The sequence below is a fragment of the Vicugna pacos genome, chromosome 32 (genome assembly GCF_048564905.1).
Source record: "Vicugna pacos chromosome 32, VicPac4, whole genome shotgun sequence".
Lineage (NCBI taxonomy): Eukaryota > Metazoa > Chordata > Mammalia > Artiodactyla > Camelidae > Vicugna > Vicugna pacos.
The window spans coordinates 713,800-739,573 of NC_133018.1; the positions used below are offsets into that span (position 1 = coordinate 713,800).

General features: G+C 47.0%; 1 protein-coding gene across 3 annotated transcripts in view; it reads right to left on the reverse strand.

Annotated features, from left to right (window-relative positions):
* Positions 1 to 261: 261 nt before the first annotated feature.
* Positions 262 to 25,774, reverse strand: part of LOC140690890 (uncharacterized) — a 44,906-nt gene continuing 19,393 nt past the window's right edge. Inside the window, exons 3-18 of one of the 3 annotated variants that reach the window (XR_012066236.1) lie at positions 20,609 to 20,740; positions 19,229 to 19,250; positions 18,597 to 18,685; positions 18,097 to 18,171; positions 17,896 to 18,006; positions 16,167 to 16,239; positions 14,016 to 14,151; positions 12,554 to 12,652; positions 11,807 to 11,867; positions 11,659 to 11,694; positions 11,495 to 11,583; positions 11,284 to 11,378; positions 10,037 to 10,107; positions 9,518 to 9,680; positions 3,217 to 3,421; positions 262 to 872 (exon numbers count right to left, since the gene is read on the reverse strand). Coding sequence is in view for 2 of the 3 variants with exons in the window: in XM_072953040.1 (XP_072809141.1) it covers positions 3,417 to 3,421; positions 9,518 to 9,680; positions 10,037 to 10,107; positions 11,284 to 11,378; positions 11,495 to 11,583; positions 11,659 to 11,694; positions 11,807 to 11,867; positions 12,554 to 12,652; positions 14,016 to 14,151; positions 16,167 to 16,239; positions 17,896 to 18,006; positions 18,097 to 18,171; positions 18,597 to 18,685; positions 19,229 to 19,250; positions 20,609 to 20,740 (1,257 nt within the window). In the remaining variant the exon portion in view is untranslated. Of the gene's footprint in view, positions 873 to 2,880; positions 3,422 to 7,789; positions 7,948 to 9,517; positions 9,681 to 10,036; positions 10,108 to 11,283; positions 11,379 to 11,494; positions 11,584 to 11,658; positions 11,695 to 11,806; positions 11,868 to 12,553; positions 12,653 to 14,015; positions 14,152 to 16,166; positions 16,240 to 17,895; positions 18,007 to 18,096; positions 18,172 to 18,596; positions 18,686 to 19,228; positions 19,251 to 20,608; positions 20,741 to 25,774 lie in introns of those variants that run through there. The other 2 variants (XM_072953040.1, XM_072953041.1) reach the window with 2 other exon arrangements.

A 25,774-nucleotide genomic window follows, 5' to 3' on the forward strand; every position in this document is an offset into this window, starting at 1 on the left:
TTTTTAGAGCACAAAATAAATGTCAAAATATTTTTGAATGCCTCTATTCTTGCCATCTTTATGGAAGAGGAGTTGACGGGGGTGACTACAGGAGAATCTGGTCTCTGGCAAGACCCGGAATAACCTTGTCTCGTATTAGCTACTGAGCAACATGGTGGATTAAAAGCCTTCCCGGGAATGCATTCTCGGTTACGAATTATACACAGAAGCTGGACAGGGAACAGCATCCAAGTCTCTAAGTTAATGATAACCACACCCAAAATAAACCGACTAATTAATGTTAACTATAATGAAAACACAGCTACTGTTCAATTGTCCTGATTACATGGTTTACTTAGTAAAACACAGGCTTAGAAATTTCTTTAACTGAGAGAAGCAATGGTTGTTAATATGAAATTTCCCTTTTTTCCATTAAAGGCTTCTAGCATATTAATTGCATCTTCAGCCCATTTATTGATTTTAATGCCTTGCAGTTTGCTAAAAATGAAATTCTCTCCAGTTGCTTTAGGATTCCTTGAAATTTAATACATACAGTGATTTGGGGCTAGAGAGGTTCCACTGGCCAGTTTTAATTAAAAAACACAGTACAATGAAAAATAAAACTCTAGGTTCACCAAATAAACTTTTTGTTCAGTGGGGGAAAAATCCAGATAAATCAGACTTTCTTGCATTTACTTTACTAATGAGGAAATCCAATCCAAGCAAAATAAAGGTCTTTCTGCTGAGATGGCAACTCATTAGTGCGGGGGGCTCTATTTCTTATTGATTAGGTAATAGATGTACAGAGACTCATTACCTTTGAGTGCTCTTGGCTTGAAGAATGCTAACACAAGACAGCTTCAGAGCGATTCTGAGTAATTCTAGGAGTCCACCTGCAAAAGACATTCATATTCTGTTTTGTTGTTATTTGTCTTTACTACAGACATTCTTCAAAAAGAACAAAGCAAGTGCAATAGAGAAACATCAACATTTTCCATTTATTTAAAATAATCCAATTCAGCACTAGCAAATACATTGAAAAATACTTTTTGTTCTAATAATTTAAGTTCCTCAAGCTTAATGCTTTGGTTTGTTCTCAAAAGGCACAGCGTATCAGATGATTGGATCTTAAAGACTTGGAAACAGGAAGATTTTCAGGTACCTCTTTGTGGGAGCAGCAGTCCCCAGCCTCTGAAGCAATATTTACCCATCCAGTGTGGGAACTATTTCTGAACTATTCCTAATGGAATATGTTGAGGAATATTTCTAGTTTTTTGCTCTTTGGCAGAGTACATGACAGAGACCCAAAAGTGTTCGTCAGTCATCCTTTATTTTTATTTTGCTGCTGTGTGATTCAGTGGCTTGCCACAAAGCTATCTTTGGCACTGTTTGAAGAGTTCTGACTCCACTCAGCAGTTTGATGGGACTTTAGTGTAGCCAGATTAACTGGTCTTGCTATACAATTTGTTTTCCAGTAGAATCCCATTGTGTTGCTGTAGGAAATAGACAAGGCCAGCTGTGGGTTTCAGATGTTACCAGCCAAGGAAACTCACCTCACAGTCTTTTTGATTTAAAAACCTAATATTATCAGGGGGAGGGTATAGCTCAGTAGTAGAGCACACACTTAGTATCCAGGAGATCCTGGGTTCAATCCCCAGTCCCTCCATTAAAAAAACAAAACGCCCTAATATTATCAAGTTATCCAAACACCCTCAGGTGGGAGTGGGGAGTAGGGGTAAGGGGTGGAGGTAGAATGTGAGCTTAGGGCTGGAGCCTCCAAGTAGACAAGAGTTCTAGCTCGGGCAGATAATAGCTTCTTTCCCTTGATGACAGTGAATGCAAACCATCTGATTGAACAGATACCCTGATAAACAGAGTAGAGTGAAAGCAGGGGGTGGATGCTAAATCCTAGATGCAGAAAGGGTTTTCTGCTTGACTCTGAAAGTCTTGGACAGTGACCTTACACAAAAGGCTTATCTTCAGAGCAAAATGCTAATTTATTTATTTATGATATTTAGACCTACCCCAGGTGATAGTGAGAGACTCAACCTTTTGTAAAAACTGGTCACACAAATTATATTGGGATGTGGTACAGTGTTTGTGATTTTGTAACTTAGGTTCTGCCCACGTTGCGCTGCCATTCTGCCTCTTTGTGAAGAGAAACAAGGATTGTTATTTCACTGGACAGTTAAATGAATTGTGCATTTCTTTAGAGTCTAAAGGGCACTCAGATATTACTGTCATGGGCACTTTATGTAAGTGTAACAGAGCAAATGATAGAGCAAGAAAGTGAAGGTGCACAGGCCATCTGGAACTGGGTAATTGACATTCATTTTGCATCAGTTTTATTTTCCAGGTGAGTCTGTTTCAAGGGCCCGTTCTCCCAGCTAGAGCCCCAGACTGACAAATCCATCTTTTCCTCCTCTCAGAGTTAACCAGATCAATCATCACACACTGCTGGCAACCAGCACGTTCCTCTCAATCTATATGAAATCAGGAGTCGAGTGTTCCTTCTGGATGTAATGGATCAGTTACCCTTGATAATCAGTCACACACTCCGGCTCCAGCCCCGCCCCCCACTCCCATGCAGGCACATGGAGGGCACACGTGCACACACAGGGACATGCACACACATACGCCAGTAGTCACTGCCTGTTACATAGACCTGCACTTGCAGTAAAAGTAACGCCTAGACCTCTGGAAAACGTGCCAGATCAGGCAGTCCAAATCATCAGTTATATAAATGCGCGGCCACATCAGCCCAGATCATTAAAAATTTTACGTGAAGAATTGGGTGCCCAGCACACAGAACTTCTTTTAAATATGGAGGCGAGGCGGCTTTCCCGACGTGAAGTCCTTTTAAGACTTTTTGAGCTTCGTTGTGAACTATTGTTTTTTGTGGATTCTGCTTTTTGAAAATTTGATTGTTAAACAAATTTATCGTGGCTGCTAAGACTTGTATATCTTGCAGATATTTTCACTAAATTAAATGAGGTTAATCTGTCAATGTAAGGGGGAAATGTGGCAGTTTTTACAGTATTTGATAAAATGTCATCAAAAGAAAACTTGGTTTTCCTACACTCAGTGACCTTTTGACCGAAATTAATCCTACAGTTGATGGAGACACTGGCAGGGCTGCTGTGCAGCATCGCAGGGGGTTGCGTTCTGCTCTGTTAATATCTTCCTGTAACAAATGATGATAATGCTTGGGTTAGAAATCCACTTACAGTAACTTACACCAGCCTCATTAGTGGCATGGGACTATGAGAACCTGACTGATTCAACATCTGATTCCCAGGTGAAGCACAACTTCAGTGAACTTTCACGAAATGATTTTTGGAGCAGCCTGAGTCAGGAGTAGCCACGCGTTGCGAGGTGTGCAGGTTGTGTACTGTTTTGTCTGCTACCATGCACCTGTGTGAAGCAGGATTTTCCTATTATGCTGCAAAAAAAAAAAAAAAGAGAGAGAGAAAGAAAGACAGAAAAAGACTTGATGTGGATCTGACTTAGCAACACCACACCTAACATTAAGTGGATATGTGATAAAGAGACCTAAAAGCACTGGTCACATTAAAACCGGAGGGTTCTGTGTGCTTCTTGATAACCAAATATAAGATGAAAATTAAAAGTGATTTACTTCAAAGAAAAGGAAGCTAATGCATTTATTTTTCATGAGTGAAAGCATATGATGCTGTATACTACTTTGCAGGTTTTGGTATCTGAAGCTGACTCACCAGCGCGGTGGGTAATTCAGTAAAGCAGGAACATAGGGAGGCAATCATTTATTTTAAAGAACAGTAAGGTAGAAACATCATATTGACTGGGTTTCCAGATGCTCACATTCACTTGTCACACCAGGGACTCCTTCATTTGTCCACTAACGTCGTTAGCCAAGACCCAGAAGTTTCATGACACATCCTGGTGTGTGTGTGTCACCTCTTAGCCATTTAACTTACCTAATTGTCGTATTTTCTATTCAATAAATAAATAAATTTCAGCATGTAAAAATGAAGAGTAGCATAACAAATGATAACATATCCCACCTAACCAAAGAAGCAAAAAGTACAAATGGAACACACATTGTGTGAACCTCTTTCCAATTGCCGGCTTATGTCACCTGGTGGCCCCACATGGAGCATCTCCTACAAGGCACTCTACTGGGAGGGTGTGTGTGTGTGTGTGTGTGTGTGTGTATGCATGTGTGTCAGGGTGGGGTGACACGTAGACCACAGAGGCCCAGCAGTCACTCAGAAGGCACACAGCTGAGCCAGGCAGGTGCCAAGCTCCAGACCTTCCCAGCTGAGCCTGTGCCCAGGGAGCCCCGCCCCTCACACTGCCTCGGGGAGGCTGGGTCACGCGTGTCCCTCCATCCCCAGCCCAGCTGCAAGGCAGCAGGAGGCCCAGGTCAGCCCGTGGCCCATTTTCAGCCCTGCCCCACCCTGGCCTGTCCAAATGCCACAGGCCATGTCACGCATCTGGGTGGCAGGTGTTCCTCGGGCCAGAGCAACTGTCGCCTCTCTTCTATGTTTGCCTCCACTTGGCAGCCCCTCTGAAGCTGCCCTCTGGCTTCCCCTGCCTCTCAGCACCATCTCCCCTCCCTCTCCCTGTAGTCTCTGCGTTTTCCTGCCTTTGGTGAGATGGGGCCGTTTCTCTCAAGGGTTATTTTAAATACTCAAGTTTTAAAATTTTTATTTTCTTGAAGTATAGTCAGTTTACCATGTCGTGTCAATTTCTGGTGTACAGCACAACGCTTCAGTCGTACATGAATATACATATATTCATTTTCATGTCCTTTTTCACCATGAGCTACTACAAAATACCGACTGTGGTTCCCTGTGCTCTACAGTATAAGCTTGTTGCTCTATTTTATATTTACCAGTCAGTATCTGCAAATCTCGAACTCCCAGTGTATCCCTTCCCACCCCGTTCCCCTCGATAATGTAAGTTTGTTTTCTGTATCTTTTTTTTTTTTTAGATTCCACATCTGAGTGTTGTCATGTGGTGTTTTTCTTTCTCTTTCTGGATTACTTCACTTAGAATGACATTCTCCAGGGACATCCATGTTGCTGCAAATAGCATTGTTTCATTTTTTATGGCTGAGTAGTATTCCTTTGTATACACATACCACAGCTTCTTTATCCAGCCATCTCTCGATGGACATTTAGGCTAGCCTGTTTCCATGTCTTGGCTATTGTACATAGTGCTGCTGTGAACATTGGGGTGCATGTATCTTCTTGAATTAAGGTTCCCTTTGGATATATGTCCAGGAGTGGGTTTCTTTTATCATATGGTAAGTGTATTTTTTGTTTTTGAGGAATCTCCATACCATTTTTCGTAATTGGTGCACCTAACTACATTCTCACCAACAGTGTACAAGGGTCCCCTTTTCTCCACACCCTCTCCAGGATTTACCATTTGAGTATTCATGTTTTAATTAAAGGATTCTATTGCAGCAGCGACATGTAAGATAATGAAAAACTGGCATCCTGGCGGCTGAGGGGTGAGCCTGTGTGTCCCTGTGCATGTGTGTGTTCCTGTATGTGTTTACACGTCCCACGTGTGCCCTACATGTGCCTGCATGGGGGTGGGGAGCAGGGCTGGAGCCTGAGTGTGCGGCTGAGTGACATCCCGGGCACGTGGTCTGGAGGGGTGTGTGAGGCTGTGATGCTGGGCTGAGGCTGTGACCTGACCAAGGCTACACAGCCCGTTTTGGGGCTCAGGGCCCCACCCTTGCCTCCAGGCCTGTCACCACTCAGCTGGTGCATCCCCTGCCAAGACACAGGGCTTGAAGTCCTGACCCTAAGAGCCCCACAACTTCCCTCAGGAGGAGGGGCCTCTGGGGCGGGGAGAGAAGCTGGGCTTGGCATGGGGAGGGGGAGCAGGGAATGCCAGGCGCTGGGCATGGCTCTGGAGTTTGGGGGTGACCAGGAGCAGCGAGGTGAGGGGAGTAGGAAGGGCCTCCTCACCAGGACTGGGTTTGCGATCCCAGCCAGGCGAGCCACTCTTTTGTACAAGGGCCAATTTAGAAAAATCTGGAAAACCAAGTTTCAGGCTCCATGGTAGGTAAGTCCCATTCCAGATGGAAATAGCAGGACGTGACCCCATAAAAAACAGTAAGTGCACATGGGCCATCGCCCCACCCGTAAAGGAACTCCCCCGAGTGCCAGAGCTCACCGCACACCCACCCTGGGGCCTGGGAAGCCTGGAGCGATGGCCCTGCTGGGGTCCCACTTCCCAGAAAGGTGGGGAGAAGGGCCATTGGTCATACAGTTGAGGCCCAAGGAGGGGAGATTACTTGCCCAGGTCACCCAGCACCAGAGGGCAGTCGGGTGGGACCCAGCCCCCCGGGCTCATCACAGGCCCCATTCTTAGGACAGGAGCACAGGCCTGCCTGGGAAAGCAGCATTGGGAAAGGGAATAACCCTGCAGACAGAGCCAAGTTCACTGGCTGGCGGAGCCTGTTTCCCTTCTGTGGGATGGGGAACGGGACAATGCCTGCTCACAGGGCCTCTGAAGCTAGAGTTGGCACGTCTGTGGTGCTGGGGGGAGCCCTCCTGGTCCCCCTTACCTGGGAAGTGGCTGGAGGGCCCTGGGTGCAGCTCTGAGCCCCGTCCTGAGGGCCGATGGTGCCTGTCGAGCTGGGCGGGCTGCCGGTCCCTGGGGCCCTGACAGTGGCAGTTGCAGGGCTTGGTGAAGGATGGGCCAACTCCCCTTCCCAGTCACCCTGGCCCTAGGTCCTCCCCAACGCACCCTGGGCTGGCTCCCTCCTTCCTGCCTCCTCTTGTCTCTGCCTCCCCCTACCCGGTGTGCCCCCGTCACCTCCTGTCGCTCTTTAGGACTTGACCCCCACCTCTCTCTCTCACTCATGCACTGTCTCTCCCCCTGCATGTCTTTCTCTCTTCCCCGCCAGGTCCTCGGGCCCTGGGCTCTGGTCTAGCCCCATCCAGGACCACAGGGCCCAGCTCTCCCAGCCCTCCCACCCTCACGGCCAAGTAGTGCCCCGGCCCTGCTCACAGTGGAGGAGCCGGTCGCCGAGCTGCTCCTGCTGGTACATACTGCTGCACCGCTGTTCCCCCCGCTTCCCGGGCAGCGCAGTCTCACCTTGACCTGTTGGTGGCCCAGCCTGGACCCCAGAGCTGCTGCAGGGCTGGCCGCCGCCCCCCCCTGGAAGGAGCGAGGGCCCCACGAGCTCCAGGGGCAGCGTGGAGTGGACTGGGGGGCCTGAAGGGAGCCCTTTTTATACCCAACACCATCCCCTCGGCAGCAGTGGTGCCCCACCCGCTGACCCTGCCCGCCCAGCTCACAGTAAGGGAACTGTGGGAGGACGAAGGGCGCTCACGGGACTTACTGAGAACACTGCTGCCCGCAGCCGCCCTCAGAGTCTGCCTGGAACTGGGGCTGCCGGGGCAGCTGCCACATGGGGCGGGGGGTACAGGCCTGGTTAGTGAGGGACCCTCTCGCTGGATGCCCGCGGCCCCTCCTGCACCTCATCTGTTCCTGACCATGAGACATGGCCACTCCATTCTGGTCATCTAGCTCATGACCGGACGCCCGTGTGACAGACAGGCCCCACGTGCCCAGTGAGTGCTTATAGACTTGAAGAAACACAGCCATCACTGGATCTAGACATAGGCTGCACCCACCGCCCTAGGAGGAGCTCCTGGGCCCCGTGCAGTCACTGCTGCCCCAAAGGGGGACCTTGTGTCTGCCCTGTCATCCTAGTTTCTGCTGGCTTGTGAACTGCATGTCTGTGAATCACTCTGTGTGCCCTCGAGAGGGTGTGACCACTCATCCTCCAGGACGCAGACACTGACATAGAACTGTGACAGATTTATTAAGGGTGACAATAGAAGAGACAACAGCAGAGGGGGCAGGGTGGAGCAGGGAATCATTCAGGCAATAATGCACCTCTGACATCTTCTCTAAATGTATCATTGCCACAGCTCGGGGTCCTCTTCAAACTTCAAACTGTTTGAAGTAAGGCAAAAAGTTTTATTCATTATAATAGGATCTTATTTTTTTTCCTATTTTGTCTTCTCTAATGTGTGTATGGCCTCTGATGGACACTGTAGTCTGCATGTGCATCTCCGCATCTATGTATAATGAAAATAATTTTCACATCTCAGACACAGATCTGAAAATGTGCACATTCTCATTATTCTATTTCCTTCTTTAACTAGTAGGACCTGAGATTTAATAGAAGAAAGGGACCCTTCGCCTTATCTTTAAAGCAGAGAATGGTAAGCTCTGGACCTGGGCTCTTACATCTTCAGTTTAATTTAATGTACTTCTCAGGGTATCTTCTGACGATTCTGTGCGCACTTTCTTTTAAGCTATGACAATGGTGAGTGAGAAATATGTCCCAGTCATTTTGAAAGTAATTCGTGTGCTTGACCCGACCCTCCTCACAGTCACGTCAGGAGCCAGTGTCACCCCGGCTCACAGACACACAGCTGAGACCCTGTGGGGGCCCCGCTGAGTCTTGGTGTTGGGGGCTGGACTGCAGGAATTCAAGCAAAGAATCAGAAATTGGATCTTGTGACATAAATGAGGAGATACCAAGCTGACAGTGGGCATGGTGACTAGAGGGAGCAGGAGTAAGGGGACAGGAGTCCTGCAGGGGGTCCCTTGATTACCCCTGACTTCCCCAAAAGGACCTGCCTCATGCTGAAGGGTAAGGCCCCTTGCTCAGCTGATCTAAATCCTGCCTGCACTTTTCAAATCACTGGGGCAAAAGAAAATTAAAGCCACACAAAATATCTGCAACAAGCCAAGCTACATTTCAGTCTCTCTGATATCCAGAGCTTTCTTTCACACACATCCAGAGCTTTCAGAAACCCAAGAGAACAATGAACTTCATAGGAGGTTGTGAACCGAGTGTTTTCTGGAGGCAGTGGGTTCTGAGGGGGATACGTGCACGGCCGCACTGAGTCCCCTGCACACACACGTGGCTCTGAGCGGACCTCACGCTGCATTCACATGGCCCGCCTGCACTGCCCGCCCTGCCGGGAGTGACCTTCCAGCTCGACCTGAGTGAACCCAACAAATCCTCACTGGGCACGCCTCAGTATCTTCCTTCCCCTCCACACTCCCCTGTTCACGCCTTTGCGGCTCACGTGACCCTCTTGCACCCTGGGGCCCTGCACTGGCACGTCTGTGTGCTGACGGCAAGCTGGCTGCTGTGCATGTCTCTCCCCCTCCCTCTCTCCCCCACCCTGAGGGAACACGGTAAAGCCCTGAGGTGAGGGGAGTGCGTCACCCCCCACGGAACACGACACATGGTCCATGCATGAGGCACACCTGTCAAACTGGTGTGACTAAAAGTTAGACGTCTCCTTCGTTCTATACAGGAGATACCTGCTTCCCAGGTCAGGGTGGGGAAGCGACACGGTCCATCAAACGTGCGTGCTAAGAAAGCAGACGAACGTCTCCATGTCCCCACCCAGGCTTCCCCGGGCACTGCAAAGCCCCGGAGTGACACCTCCCCTTCTTCTGCAGGGACTCAACAAGGGAACAGAAGCACATGCTCTCATCTTACCAAGTGGAGACATTGGTGGCTGTGGCCAAGGCCCCACAGGCCACGGGGCTGGTCCGGGTGGAGGTGGCCAACAGCCCCGGAAGGGTGGCACTGGGCGGCTCATGGGGCTAGCCACGCGAGCTGGTCCTGCAAAAGGACAGGGCCCTCCGACATCCACAGTGACCTGTGCAGCAGAAGGGAGAGGCGTGTTGGATGACAGACCAAAGGACCAACACCGACAAAACACCAACGCAGCCGCGGTCAGCCCCAGGCACCCTCCCCTGCACCGGATGCCCAGGCGGCAGCACGGCGCCACGCACTCCACCCGCCCCGGGGCCTGCCTGCGGCCCGGGCTGCGCAGGAGGCCTTGGGGACAAGACTCTGTCGCCACACGTCACTGTGATCACAGGGCATACGTGTCCCGCAACATGCAAACCGTCGGCAAGGCCAGGAAAGGATTGTTCGATAGGAAAATGGTAGTTTCAGAGATAATTTCAACACAAAACGACCACTGGAACAGAACTGGAAAAAAGCATTTACCTGGGTTTCCTCTGCCTCCTGAGCCGGGAAGGAGGTGCCATTCCTCATGGGGGCGCCACCCAGCCCTGAAGCTGTGAAGGGAGAGCAGTGCTGAAGGCTGATTCTCTCTGACAGAGGCCGTGCAGGGAAGCACGAGCCGTCCGTGCCCTCCCCCAAGAGCTCTCACTCCCGCCCGCGCCCCAGGCTCTTCCCAGAGGCCGCGGGCGTCCTCACGCCTCAGGTGACCCCGAGGACAAGGGGAGGCTGGACCCCTGACCAGTGACGAGGACATCACAGAGCCCTGATTCAGGTGTTTTCACAGCTAATCACCGTGGATGGGGGCTCAGGGCTCAGATCCCTGGCAACCGGCACTGACACAGGGGACTCACAGCGCACTTCAGGGCAAACCAGTCTGTACACAGGTTACACGTTAAAGTAAAAAGAGTCTTTCATAGGAGGAGGATCAACAACCCCCGGCCGTGAGCTCCACCTCTTCCTCCTCAGCCTGTTGGTAAACTGTTAAAAGCCTTCTGTCTGACAGGACATGTCTTGTACAAGTGACCACATGTCATGTAAGTATTTGTGAAAGAAGTGGCCTTAGAATGACTCATGTTGTAATCATCAGCAAAGGAACAGTGAGTTACACGGAGAAGCTGGTGGGACACTTCAGAGTCACGCGTTAACTCTGGGAGAGGGAGGCTGCGCAGTCATGTCACTCACTAGCTGGCCACTCTAGGTCACTGTGCAAGCTTTTTTATAAGAACGAAGGGACCTGCAAAATTAGTGAAGAAATGCCTGCTGCCTTAAAGCAGATCTTAAATAGAATATTTATCCACCAAGGCAAATGAAGAAAAATGTTTTTCTCGTTATGACATACTGCCTTCATTCTAAAACGTCTTCCATGTTATTTTCCTGAAATGAGAAGAGAATTCAGCCTTCAACACTGTGTCCAGGCGGGAAAGAGGGGGCTGACGCTCACATCTTCTAGCGCACAGAAACCAGCCATGCCAGCCAACCAAGAGCCTGGGGGGCAGCCCGCAGTCCCTGGAGGGGCGTGAGCTCCACCGCTCACAGGGGACAGAGCCCTGCTGGCTGGTGGCACGTGAAGAAAACAGCATCTTGTCACCCAGCTGTGAACCTGTTCCCTGCAGTGAGAGTGTGTGGTGTGGTGTCCAAGAACCCCGACAACTACCCACAGGGACAAGCAGCCCACTGGGCGGCTCCTGCTGCAGAAACGGAGCTGCTGCACTTCACCGTGCGCTCCTTACCTCTCAGGGGAGGATACAGCCTGTGTGGTCCTCCTGGGGTGGGCTCCTGCCTCATGTATTTCTCTGCCTGCCTCCATCTGCAGACTGCATCCAATCTTAAAGATAAAGAATGGCTTCAATACGAATTACACCACCAATTCCTCTACTAGGCACAAAACCACCAGTCCTTAAAAATCTCAAAACACCCTAAAAATGTGTCAAAGTTCTGTACCTCTGTTTCAGGTGGGCGACTTCCCTTTTCAGCTCAGAGCTTTCCCTTCTCATCTCAGAGTTTTCCCTCTCCAGCTCCTGAGCCCTGAGCTGTGGGAGAAAAACACATCCATGTTCAGTTGTGGCCAACTGTGCACAAAGGGAAGGAAGGAAACAAATTCTTACCGAGCTGTCTTGGGCCTTCTTCTCGGCAAGAGCGACCTGAAAAAGTCAACACATCAAGAAACACCTCATGGCGAGGGGTTCTCAGGGCCACAGTGACCGTCTGCATCAGGTGCTAAGGACTGGGTGTGTCAGGAGGAAGGCAGTTTACCTGGTGTCTCCAAGTGATCTCTGCTTCCCGCATTTGCCCGTGACATTCTTCAAGTCTCATCCTATGAGTTACAAATTGTTCCATCAGAGAAGACACAATTCTGGGTATGCTGTTAAGTAACCTGCCCCAGTCCACGTTATCTGCACTGCACACTCACACTCATCATCTCACCGCTCAAGACACACTGCACACGGCTGCAGAAGCACAGCGGGTGCAAAGCTGTCGCTGCAGCCACTCCTCCCGTCACTGCTACTGAACGGCTGCCGGGTCCTGCGCGGACACAATTCCCACTCCTGTTCTCAGCGTTTCCCTCACGTGTCCTGTGCTGAGCATCTTTCTCACAAAGCGTGATTCCTCCTTTCCTTACATCCTGACCCTACTTCTTACAAGTGGGTCTCCCCAGCAGCACGGGCATGTTTATTGGTGCAACTGATGCTACACCAAACTGCTGTCCTCAGGGTGAGAACTGTTTATAGCACCTTCAGAAACATCTCTGTGAACCGTCCTTCCACTCAGTCTGGCCAGCACTGGGGACCGGGAAATTCTTAGTAAGTTAATACTTTTTAAAGTTAAACCTTTAACTTAACATGTGTAAAACTTAACACATTTTCTCCTGTGTGAAGCATGTATACAAATGTCTTTTGTTTGGGTCTGTGTATGATATTGTGTCTATAAACATTTTAGAGAAGTTTCCAAAAGATCCAACAGGGGTTTTCAGAGCCGTGGGTATGGAGGAGCTGAACTCACTTGTACTGTCGTATCTCCTCTTCAGCCAGTTTTGCCTTCTCCTCTGCTGCCAACAGCTGCTGCTTTCCCACCAGCTCACATCCGTTCACGTCCACCTTCCTGAGAGGGGAAAGAAACTCTGTGAAATTCTGCCAGTTTCCCTCCCAGAAATTGGAAGGGAAGAATTCAATGCCCCTTTCGCCCTTCCCCATAAATGCTCAGACTGGCAGATACAGAGGAAAGAATTAAAGGCCCCCACTAGTAGATATGAAAACATTACACTCGGGCCTCTGGCAAGTGTTTGGTATCTGGGCTTCCCTTCAGCGTCCCCACCCCTACTCATCTGTGCACAAAGTAAACGCACAGGAAAAGCCCACGTGAGGTGCGCTCTGTGCCGCTCAGGCTCCTGTGCCTGGGGCAGCGCGAGCTCACTGTGTTTCAACGTGGGAATCAGGGTCTGACCAAGTCATCACAACCAAATACGTTAGGGTGAAGCAAGCGTTCATGACTTGTTTGATTTCTCCCACAGAGAGCCCTGATTTCAGTCAAAGCCTGGAGCAAAGCCTGATCTCTAGGAAATATAAGGAAACATTTGTTTTTGAAAGCAGGTTAATGGGTGTGACGTCCATGACCTCCCCCTGAGAATGACAGGAAACTCTGGGCAAATTATGAAATCCATGATCGAATGTACCAAATTGCTAACAAGCCAGGAAGGGACATGAGGCCAAGATGGAGAAGAAGGAAGCCCAGGACTGGGTCCACCTTCCCCGGGGGTCACCCGGTAACTGCAGAGGAAACCACTGAGATGCAAAGCAGCCCGGCAGCCGGTGCCCCCTACGCACGGGCACCGCAGTCAGACAGCTGGAGCTCCTGGCCCGTCAGTGAAGGCGACCCCTAGAGAGACCTACAGGCCTTAGCTGGGATCCACGAGAGCTACGTGCCAGGAACAACGGCGGACAGGAGACACACGGGCCTCACGAGGGCTGGCTGCACTGACTGATCTCAGCTGCTAACTGGGTTAACAGGATGCAGTGCTGCTGGCGCCCTGACCATCTGCCAGCCGTAACGCCCACCTTCTCTGCAGCAAGTTAACCTCACACTAGGCCTTGAATTTTCTCTATTTTCGACCCAATGTCTAGAGTTTAATAAAATGATAGACACATGGCAGGTCATGACACTTTGATGTGGTTGAAACCTAAGGACGATAAAAACAGACCAAGGGGGATCCGGATAATGAAGTGACTAAATCTGGTCCAAGAACCCGCTAAGATCTCAAACTAAATACAAACAAGACTCTGGTAACCAGTTAGAATGAACAGAAGCAGCAGATTACAGAAATCAAGGCAGAAAAGCAAACACCAATCTGTACTGATCGAATATGGTAAAGAAATATGGTGGTAAGCATTCTGAAACATGTTACAATAGCCATGTAACTCCACACGCTCATTCACACACTGTCGCAATTAACACAGGAACGTCTTACTCTTCAGTGTCCATAGTTCTCTGTCCACCGATTTCATCAAGGAAGCGTACTTTCTTCACCTTCCTTTGGAAATTGGAGTCCTCTCCTTTCAGAGATCCTGATGCAGCACGGTGGTCTTGCATTTTCTTCTTACCCTCTATAAACATAAAACAACTGTCTTTGTGTGTGCACATGTGCACTCAAGAGCTTGGCTGTGCTGGGGAGTGGAGAAAGGAGAGAATCCTGAAGGCAGGAATCCACTTTTTACCTTCCCAGTGCAAACTCATTGCTATTACAGGCATGTTTCATTTTATTGCCCTCCCCAGTAATGCACATTTTTAAAAATATTGAAGATTTGTAACAATCTTGAGTCCAGCAATTCCACTGGTGACATTTTTTCCTGACAGCATTTGCTCATTTCTTATCTCTGTGTCACATTTTGGTAGTTCCTGAAATAGTTCGTTCCTTATCACTTTAATAAAACAGGCATGACATTACTTTAAGGCACCTAATCCAGCGGAAGTCCCTAATTCTCAGCAATTCTATGAACCCTGAGAGAAAGAGACTACAAAAGAAAAGTGTGAAGACAGCAGGGGCTGGCCCATGAAGTTTAAGGCAAGATTCCATCTCCACTGCATACCTGTGCAAGGTAAGGCAGGAAGAGCTGACCCAGAGGCTGCTGCAAGTGCTCCAGGAGGTGAAGCTGAGACAGCTCATGAAGGCGGCTGCACTGAACAACAGGGTTTCAGTGCAGAGACCTGCAAGGGGAGGCCACCCAGCGCCGTCGCAGCTGGAGAGGAGGAGTCAGCACCTGGCATCAAGGCTTCAATGGATAGGCTCACTTTCCCGTGAGGGGCTAACACAGCCAATGCTCATTTAACGTTCTGAAAATCCTCTGTCCTGTGAGAATCGTGGGAAATCTACTCTGTGCTCTATAAATGGAACAAAGCCTGGATCACAGAACATATATTTACATGAGTATTTTAGTCCACCGTTGAGACCTACTGCTCAGCGGAAAAAACAAAATAAACCAAAAAAACCTTTCTTTCAAAATATTACTGCTCATGGACAATGCACCGGTCACCCAGGAGCTCTGATGGAGATGCATGAGATGAATGCTGTTTCCATGCTTAACACAACATCCATTCTGCAGCCCGCGGATCAGGAGTAATTATGACTTTTAAGTCTCATTATTTAAGAAATACATTTTGGAAGACTTTAGCTGCCACAGATAGTGATACCACCAATGGGTCTGGGCAAATAAATGGAAAACTTCCTGAAAAGCATTCACCATTTTAGATGCCAGTAAGAACATTCATGATTCGTGGAAAGTGAAAATATCAACATGAACCAGGCTTTGGAAGGAACTGATTCCAATCCTGATGCATGACTTTGAGGGGCTCAAGACCTCAGTGCTGGAAGGAACTGCAGACGTGCTGAAAACAGCAAGAGAACTAGAGCTAGAAGTGGAGCCTGAAGACATGACTGACTGGCTGCAACCTCATGACAAAAATGTGCATGAATGAGGAGCTGCTTCTTATGGACGAGCAAAGAAACTGGTTTCTTGAGATGGAATCTATTGGTGAAGGTGCTGTGAATAAGGTTGAAATAACAAAGGACTTAGAAGAGTGCGTGAACTTAGCTGATAAACCACCGCAGGGTTTGAGAGGACTGACTCCAATTTGGAAAGATGTTCTCCTGTGTGTAAAATCTATCAAACAGCATTGCCTACTACAGAGGACTTCTTCCTGAAAGGGAGAGTTGCCCTGTGACAAACTTCACTGTGGTCTTACGTTAAGTTGCAAAAGCCACATCAATCTTCAGCAACTGCCACAATGATGGGTCAGCAGCCACCAACATCAATTCCAGACCATCCACCAATGAAAAGACAACACCTCACTGAAGGCTCCGGTGGTGGATAGTAGTTTTTAGTAAGAAAGTATATTTTCATTAAATTATGACCATTGGGGTTTGTAGACACAGTGGTTATTGCTCACTTAATAGACTGCAATGTAGCGTAAACATAACTGTTACATGCACTGGAAAGCCAAATTAAAAATCATTTCACTCTCTTTACTATGATATTTATTTTATTCTAGGGGTCTAGGACTGAAGCCACAACATCTCCCAGGAAGCCTGCATATGAGGTTTTCTTCCCAACAAGCAACATACCTTCCAGGTTGCATTCTTCAGTCATCATGGCTCTCTGCATAGAACCCTCAGATCTGGTCTTCAAAGTGCCTGCCTGCAAGACAGATGTGAGAAAAGACGTTCAGGAAGCACTGATGCCCAGCAACGTGAATGTACGTAACACGAGAGGATCGTACACTTGGAAACGGCTAAGACGGGTCATCTGCTTTATATGTGTTACAGCACAGACACAAACACAGTGACGCTCAGCTCTCTGATGTAAGCATCTCTGGGGTGAGGAATGTTTCTTACCCTCTTCTTGCTGCTGAGCTGGACATTCTCCTGCACACACACTTCTTCAGGTATCACTGTGGCTTTGTGGACACAAGCTTTATTAAGAGCAATTTCAAAAGAGAACATTCCCATTGATGACTAAATCCCAAGAAAAGTAACTTGAATAGACATCAACATTTAATCTTCTAAGACATGAGATTGTTGTTCCTTGTGAAAGCTCATGTGTACAGTGGAAATCCTGCTGCAACTGGAGGCATTTCCCTCTGAAATTCCTGAAGCGTTTATTGAAATAGCGTCTTTCAAGGTCTCTGGAGACGTTCCTTTTTCCAGTATCTTCACACAGGACACAAACAAAGCATGAACTTAGATTTCAATGAAAACTCAGGGTGATCTGCTTAAAGGTGTAACTTTTTTTTTTTCAAAAACAAATTATTGTGTTAAGTGCAAAACAAACCATAGAAAATAAATATATTAGCTCTGGTACACGTCCCAAGACTTTGGTGAGCAGTCTCTCTAGAAGGCAGTGAAATGATTCTGAACACACACATTTTAAAAAGAACAGAAAGCAAGTGTCATACGTCCCGTTACACATGCTTCAAAGCATCTGGGACTTCGCATGAATCTCAGTGTGGGGTCAAAGACAGTGTCTGCTCCATTTGAGAGTTCACAGCAGACAGGGTCTCTTCAAGTTCTAGCACTGGAGTCCCAGCAGCTCGTTCTGACCCTTCGTGCTTTGCATTTCCTTCTTCAGCTGGTCCTCTTCCACTGCCAGCCTGTCAATCTCTTCCAGCAAGTCTTGGTTTGTTCTGATGGGCAGTTGCTTCTCTTCAACCCATGTGGAATCCTGCCCCTTCTCAGCCAGGACCCACAGCCACCCCTAAGTTTCCTGTGATGGCGGCTGATCCAGGCTGGGCCCAGGACAAATGTCAAGCCCACGAAGACATGTAGAACAAAGACATTCAGGCACAGATATTCCCTAGCCTCCACAGATTTCCTCCTCACTGGACAACGGAAGACATGGCTGGACGACAAGCGGAAAGCAAGGGTGGGAAACTGCTCATGTCAAAGAGCTCACAAATGAGTGTTCCTAGTGGAATATAAAGTTTTCCCAAATTCACACGGAAAATTCTCTCTTTAACATAAACAGGGCTAAGGGCTGTGCACCTCGGCTAGATAACTTCCTTCGTCTCTCAGGTGTCTCCTGGCATTTTCTATGTATCTTGGAGGGCAGTGTGAGTGGTGAGAAAACTCCCCAGGTTGTGGAAGTAAGACCTATTTCCTAGTCTCTGAAGTTAAAAAGTCACGCAGGTTCATTTAGTCCGTGAAATTCTGGGTCGTCGTTCACAGGGAGGTTCTGCTCCCAGGCTCCCACCCTCTGCCGTGGCCAAAAGTGGGAGGAGCGGGAGCGCGCAGCCCACCCAGGGCACGGAAAGCCTCTGAAGCCCAGCCGCAGCCAGTGCAGCAGCCAAGCGCTTACCGAGCGCGGACGCGGGGCGGTCTGCTCCAGTGCTGCCTGCAGCTTAGCTCGAGCACTTTGAATGAAGCCTTTCAAACTCTCATTAACCCTCTCCATGGTTGGCATGTACTCCTTCAACAGAACATATTGAATCAGTAACAGTTACTCATTATTTTCATTTCTGCTTTCAGAATGTAATCCAGGAAAAGAAGAGGCTCGTACCTTAAACTTCAGTGCTTCCTCAGAGAGCATCTTTTGCCTAATGGTCTCCTCCATGCATTTCTTTGTGTCGTTGGCCTGTGCAAGTATGTAATAAAGGAAACAGAATTACAAATACTAATTACGCTGCTAGCCGAACCTATCTTGTGTGTGACCCCTTCCACTAATACAGAAAGTGGTGCTGTACATATATGACACCTGCTTCATTTACTTCTTTACTGAAGTATATGTCAGTTTCTGGCGCACAGCATCACGTTTCACTCACACATGTATGTACCTCTATTTGTCTCCACGTTCTTTTTCATCATAGGTTACTGCGAGACATCAAGTAGAGCTCCCTGTGCTGTTTTTTTATCTAGGACACTTGCTGTGAATCTAGACCCCTTATGGAACATACGGAACAGGACAGCAGGACGAAAGAAAAGAGAGCCAAAGAACTGAACTACCAGAGGGGCAAGGAACTGAAGGTGAAATCACAAAAAATATCAAAAGGACAATAATACCTTCTGCTCCCAAGCGGATAGATTTTCCTCAAGTTCTCTGTTTTCTTTCTCAACAGTCTTGATCTTCTCAGTTATCTGCTTTAAAGTAACTGAAAGGAGATAAAGCAATTTCTCATACTGGTAGGAAAATCCAGTACAACTGAATTATCCCAATTAGCAGCAGAGATGTATCTGCCTGGCAGTATGAGTGTAATGAACCTTTTAGCTTTACGGTGGTTTCCCCTTGGCTGTGACACACATGCCTGGCTGCAATCTGCATCCTTCCCTCAGCCTGAAGAGTCCTGACAGGCTCAAGCAGTGTTTCAGCGTCTTTCCTTTTCACCAAGGACCAGGTCAGGTCAGGTGCTCACTCCAAACGTTAGACTCTTCTCTTCACCTGCTTCCTAAAGGTTTCTATGCAAAATTAAACTCATCCTAGTCTCCCTACTCCTCAGACCCTCCTGGTCTCTTATCTCAATAGATGCCAACGTCCTCTGCAGTGTCATTTAGACACCACCCCAGGAGTAAAATTTTCAAGAGTTAAGAAGTCTGACATTAGAAGTCATTGTGTTTACTCTTAGTTGAATTAAAACCCACATCAAATCCCGATACTGAGAAAACATTACAAAGAAAAGTAGACCCTAGTATCTTACCTTGATACATTGGAGGCTTTACCTAGGAGAGGGAGAAACATTGAATTTGATATCAAAATATATAATTTCTAAATACATAGTTTCTAATAAACTATCAAAACAGTAATCCATTGAATTTACAATTATCATTTTTCTTCAGCGTAACGATTCATATGATTAAAAATCAGGAAAAATCAGCATTTCCTACTTAAGGCACGATCTTTCACTCACCATTTCTGATAGAGAGCACAATGGTAAATATCTTATTCTAGAACAAAACATCTGTTTACATTTTATTAAACAATCTAATTTTCATAATGCATATTTATGTTTGATAACACTGAACTATTTTATTTTCATAATATGTTGTTGTAAATACACCAACGCATCATTTATCTGATTTGTTTTTCTTTTGTCAAACTAAATATCCACACTGAAGTCCAGAACCTGGACTGTTGTATAACCTTCGAGAGAGGAGAAACTACAAGAAAAATAAAGGCAAAGTCTTTACACTAAGATACACCCCTTCATTCAATGAAAGCTTTCCTGAAATCGTATACAGAGTTGACTGTTGAATCGATAAGCAATTGTAACATACAAGATCGTAAGATTTGTCAAGACCACTAAAAACAAACGGACATCAAATGAGACGTCAGGTGAGAATGAACGTGAGCAACGGCTGTAATACAAGCACAAGCAGCAGCAGGGCAGACGGCGGCCACCGCCACGAAGCGCAAGTGCTTCCTGACTCAGACACGAGTCATCACCTGAGGAGGTACGGCTCAGTAAGGTCCAGGCAGGACTCCACTGTGACGCCATGTAAAGACACATTTTCCTGACCCTTAAAACATATTTCTTCATTCAAAACTCTAAGTGATGATCAGAGACTGCGGCCAGCCCCTAACCTTGCCAACATACTGGAGTATCATCACCGTGTCGAAAATTCAGTGGCAATAATGTGGTTATGGAAGAATGCATCCATGGGGGGCAAACAAAATCGCCATGTTCCCTTAACGTCACACGTCACTCAGGGAACACTGAGCCTCCCTGTCCCTTGTCACCCAACACACAGGCAGGGGCAGCTGGGGAGAGACGGGCTCACCAAATACTTGGTATGTTTGTTTCATTACTGAAGAAAAGGGTTTATAAATTGTCATTTTCTCATTATTCCTTCTTATATTGTTGTCTTGCTCACTGAGTTCTTACTATAAAGATAGCATTTTGCAACAAATTTCCATTCAAAATTAATTTCTGTTCAAGTTAGCAATCTATAAGGAAACAAAGAAGAGGGTTGGACTCCTGGATTCTGGCCCAGGCAGGCAAATAAAATGTCCAGTGACTGTAACACTTCCTGTTAGGTGTGATTAAAAGGACACTGTCAGGTACTTTAGTAATACTCACAGCGAGGACGGTCCTCCAGATGAAAACGAGAAAACCAAAAACTCCCCAGAAGGCAGTAACAACAATAACCTTCCACAGAATCCCATAAACATCAGGCCCAGGATTGAAAAGGACAGGCAGAGTGTGGACGACCTGAAACAATATTGGAGATAATGAGGAACCTCAAAGACATTCATAGTCTATCTGTCACAGAGAATCATCTTGAGAAACCCTCAACCACACCCTCAAGTAGCCCCTCAGAGAGGACAGAAGGGACACTTGAGTTCAAAAGGAGCAGGAGGATGCTCTTGGGAGTGTGGGTATGTTTGCTGCCTTTGTTTGGTGATAGTTTCGTTGCTGTGTACACATGTCAAATATCAACAAACCGTATTCACTGGTGCTGATATTACATGTAAATACACTACACTAAAGCTGGAGAAAAAAGCCTGATCTACAAAACGTTAGAGATATGACTTTGCTGACACACATTGCAAATATTTCAAAAATAGTTAACAGAACTTAACTTATGAATGTAGAAGCCAACTTGAAATTGAAAATCAGCAAACACAAACCTACAGGGCATGGGAGGCCTCCATCTTCTATTGTATGTTCACAAAGTACCTGGATAAATCCCTATGAAATATCGCCAAAAATACACCCAAAGCGTATAGAAAAATAGCAATGAAAATATGTTAAAATACAGAGAGATGTACAGAGATCTATTTGTATGTTTATAGATTGGACATGAGTGAGAAAGCAGACTTGCTCTAGTAATAATGCCAAAATTACTATTCTAGCAAAAATTAATGATTTATTTTAGCCCAACTTTCTAAAAGCCATGTTTTATTTCAATGTTCACTTTGATTCTGAACCAGAGCACGTAACGTCAGACTTCTGAAATAAGGATTTGTATAATTGATAATCTTGTATAATGTGATTAAAATTATAAGAATGAAGTTGCATAAGAACAGAATTCAAAATAATCAGCAGAAAGAATTCGCATGCATATTTCACAGTACTGCACCTACATCCATTAACAGCCACCATGAAAATTAATTTGTACTTCTGGAATGTATGGTCACCAAAACAAAAGGCAAACACATAGTTTTGTAAAAATCTGATTTCTAAGTACTGTAGGAGGGGGATAAATGCACAATGTAATTTGTATGAATCTAGACACCAAGCTTCCGTTTTGTGCAAATAAAACCTCTCTAGAAAGCAGCCTCTGGAATCGGTAACACTGTCATTGCCAGCTGCTCTCACAGTTGAGGTCAGTAAGATGTGTGGTGTGAAACATGCACTGTCTTTGAGTAGCCACTGTCTGAGAGAGCAGTGGGTCTCAGCACAAAGGAAAGACACGCAGATCAAAGGCATAAAGAGACAAACGGCATCTAGTTGCTAACTGGTAAAACCTCCTCTGTCGCGGGCATGCTTGTCACACACGGCACTCAGCGCTGGCGTCAGTAGCTGCCTCCTACCCAGACTCTACCCAGCAGGGCCGGTGGACTCAGGTCCTGACAGTCAGCGGCCATGAGCAACGGAGGAGGAGGACAAGTTAGTTTATCCAAATGCTCAAAGCTGTGGTGGGAAAGAGGGCTTAACTAACCTGTGAGAACTCAGCCTCATTCCCTTTGAGGGAAGAAATCCCAACAAAGATGACCTAGAAACGCCCTCCTTCGCGGGCTCAGAGGACACAGAACAGGCTCTTCTTTGGGTGGAGTGTTCATGTGGCATGATTCCGCCTCAGTGCAAAGTGTTCCTGACACTTGATTCTTCCAGATCCCTAAGAATCTGGTGCACGCCCATCAGAACAAACCCACTTAAGTCCATGGGGTGTTCTCAAGTCTTTTTTGGGGTGTGGAGGTGCTTTTTCGGGGGAGAGTGAAAATTTCACAGCATGTACCTGAATTTTCTTTATATTTGGACAATTCTAAGGACACGTAGGACCCTTTCCGCTTCGGTAAAATCAACACTCTGCACGTGGACACTTCACTAAAGAAAAGATGAAAACTTGTCCACCTCCTGGTCATGTCGCTCCTAGGCATTTCCCCATTATAAACATCCCAGCAAGCTGCAGCCACTCAGTGTCACATCGGCTGGGCTCTCAGGGCTCCCGTCTGCCTAGCTGGACACAGAGTCCCTGGGGGCAGCCTCCAAGATGAGAAGGAAAGGGATGACTCAGAAGTTGCTAGCAGTCCAACAGAAATAAAAGCAAAAATAAACAAATGGGAAACCATAAGCAAAACAAAAAGACAACCTACAAAATGGGATAAAATATTTGCAAAAGATGAGACTGACAAGGGCTTAATTCCAAGACTATATAAACAGTTCATACAACTTAATAAGAAAAAAAAACCCAACCCAAAAATGGGCCAAAGACCTAAACAAGCAATTCTCCAGTGAAGACATACAAATGGCCAATAGACACATGAAAAAATGCTCAATATCACTAATTATCAGAGAAATGCAAATCAAAACTACAATGAGGTATCACCTCACAACAGTCAGGATGCCCATCACTCAAAAGTCCACAAACGTGAAATGCTGGAGAGACTGTGGAGAAAAGGGGACGCTCCTACACTGCTGCTGGGAATGCAGTTTCGTGCAGCCACTGTGGAAAACAGTATGGAGATTCCTCAAAAGACTAAAAACAGACTTACCAATGACCCAGCAATCCCACTCCTGGGCATATGTCCAGAGGGAACCTTAATTCAAAAACACATATGCACCCCAATGTTCACAGCAGCACCATTTACAATAGCCAAGACATGGAAACAACCCAAATGTTCATCGACAGATGATGGGGTAGAGAAGCTGTGGTATATTCATGTAATGGAATACTACTCAGCCACAAAAAATAATAAAATTATGCCATTTGCAGCAACATGGATGGACCTGGAGATTGTCATTCTAAGTGAAATAGACAAAGTAAATGTCAAATACCATACCACTTACACGTGGAATATAAAAAAGAAACACAAACAAACTGACTTACAAAACAAAAACAGACTCACAGACATAGAAAACAAACAAACTTATGGTTACCAAAGGGGGAAAAGGGGTGGGAAGGGAAAAATTGGGAGTTTGAAATTCGCAGATACTAATCTATATAAAGTATATGAACAACTAGCTTATACTGTACAACACAGGGAACTATATTCAATATTTTGTAGTAATTTGATAAAAAAGAATATGAAAATGAATATATGTATGTTCCTATATGACTGAAGCATTCTGTTGTACACAGAATGTTGTAAACTGTTGACATAACATTGTAAACTGACTATACTTCAATAAAAATATTTTTAAAATTAAAGGGCTATTGAATATTTGTTACATTAAAATTTCTGAAAAGAATACACTTCAAAGAAAAAAGAAAGTTGCTCTAAGTTAAACGAGAAAGCACAGAGCACAGATGATACTTCACTGTTTAACAGACCAGCACCAACCCAGTGCTGAGACCCCACTGCTCCCAGGACTGCCAGACGTCACCACCAGGAAGGGCGCACTCACAGGAGAGCACACTGCACGGGGACTGGACTCGAACGTGCACAGCCTGAAGTAGGATTCTGACAAGCTTTCCAGGAGCCAGTTTCACTATGACTTCTAGTGAGTAAGAGTTTCTCACTTTTTAAAAAACAGCTTTATTGAGATACAATTCACACATTCCCCCATTTTAGGCATACAACTCAATGGCTTTTAGTACATTCACACTTCCTTCTTTGATGCAGTAAAATAACCATTTCAGGTTTCATCCTGTCAACCCTGCTGTGTTTGGTCCAAGCGGTCATGACAGGACCCAGATCTTGATGAGGACACCAGTGGCCAGGGCCGCTCCAGGCTGGTCAAGAAACCTGCCCTGAGGGCCTCGGTCTGTACCAACGATGCGTTCCCATCAAGGACCCCGTGAGAAAGCAGGGATTTAACCACAGTGTGAAAGAGCCCAGGAAAAAGGAGGACGCCTGATGCCCGATGTTTACTCACAGACAGATTATCGTATCCAATACACTCCAGCACGTGGGACCAGAACAGCAGTCTCATCACCTCCATGTCCTGGTCCTTTCAGGGCCCTGAGGTCCCCAGGCAGGAGGTGGGGGGTGAGAGGGGAGGGGAAGGGAGGGACAGGGACAGGGAGGGGAGGGGAGGGGGCAGGGGTTGGGGATGGGATTGGGGAGGGAGTGCGACAGGAAGAGGGGCTGGGGACTTGAGAGGGGAAGGGGGGTCACAGAAAGGATGAGGGTCAATCAAGCTCTTGAGGGGAAGAAGGAGGGTTCAGTCAGGGGCGCAGGTCAGCAGGTCAGGAAAACAAACGGCAGGTCAAGCGGACTCTCAGGAGCAGTTGAAGGGGACAAGACGCCTCCCTCCAAGCCTTCTCCTGTCTGAACGCTGCCTTAGCAACGCCCGATGCTTTATGCCCTCTCTCGACCAATCACCTGTCTTTGCCCCTCATCCTCACAGTGGACATTCCGGGCGACCTCACTTTTAGAATGCGCCCCACTACCTGATCCCCCACCAACTGCCATCCAACCCTGAGTCCTCTCTGCAAACTTTTCCGACCTTATGCTTTCTGGTCCTGCCCAATCCAGGTCCCCCGCCCCCTGCTGCTGGGTGCTCCCTTCACTTCCTCCAGATTCCCAGGGTCTCCCTTCGGCAGTAGCTGAAAAACGTGAGGTAAAGAATGACAGAACCAAGAGGAACCAACTGCACAAGCAGAGTGGGAGGTCTTCACTCCCCCTCGCTCAGCACTGCATGCAAAAGGCACACAGAACGTCCACAAGACGGAGGAGATCTTAACAGCACACCATCTTAATCGTATCACCACACCCATATGGCCGTCCTTACCTGTAGTACACGTGTAGATGACATTAATTTTAAGTACATACGATACATGCATATAAATAAGCCCTATTATTTTCGTCAAAAATATATATAACTATAGATTATAATTATATATTGTCACCCCCTACACTGCACTTGGATGATTCACATACACCCAGGTCCAAGGAGGCAGAAACTACCAGGGTGGGGCAGAAGCAAAATTGTGCTTTGGGGCAGTACTGGCTGCGAGGGGGCCTGAGAAACCCTTCTGGGGCGGTGGGAAGATCTGGTGTCTAGATATGGGGGGGTGTTCACTCAATCTAGAAATACTGAGCACGCGGGGCCTGCCAGTCAAAGAGACCCTCATTT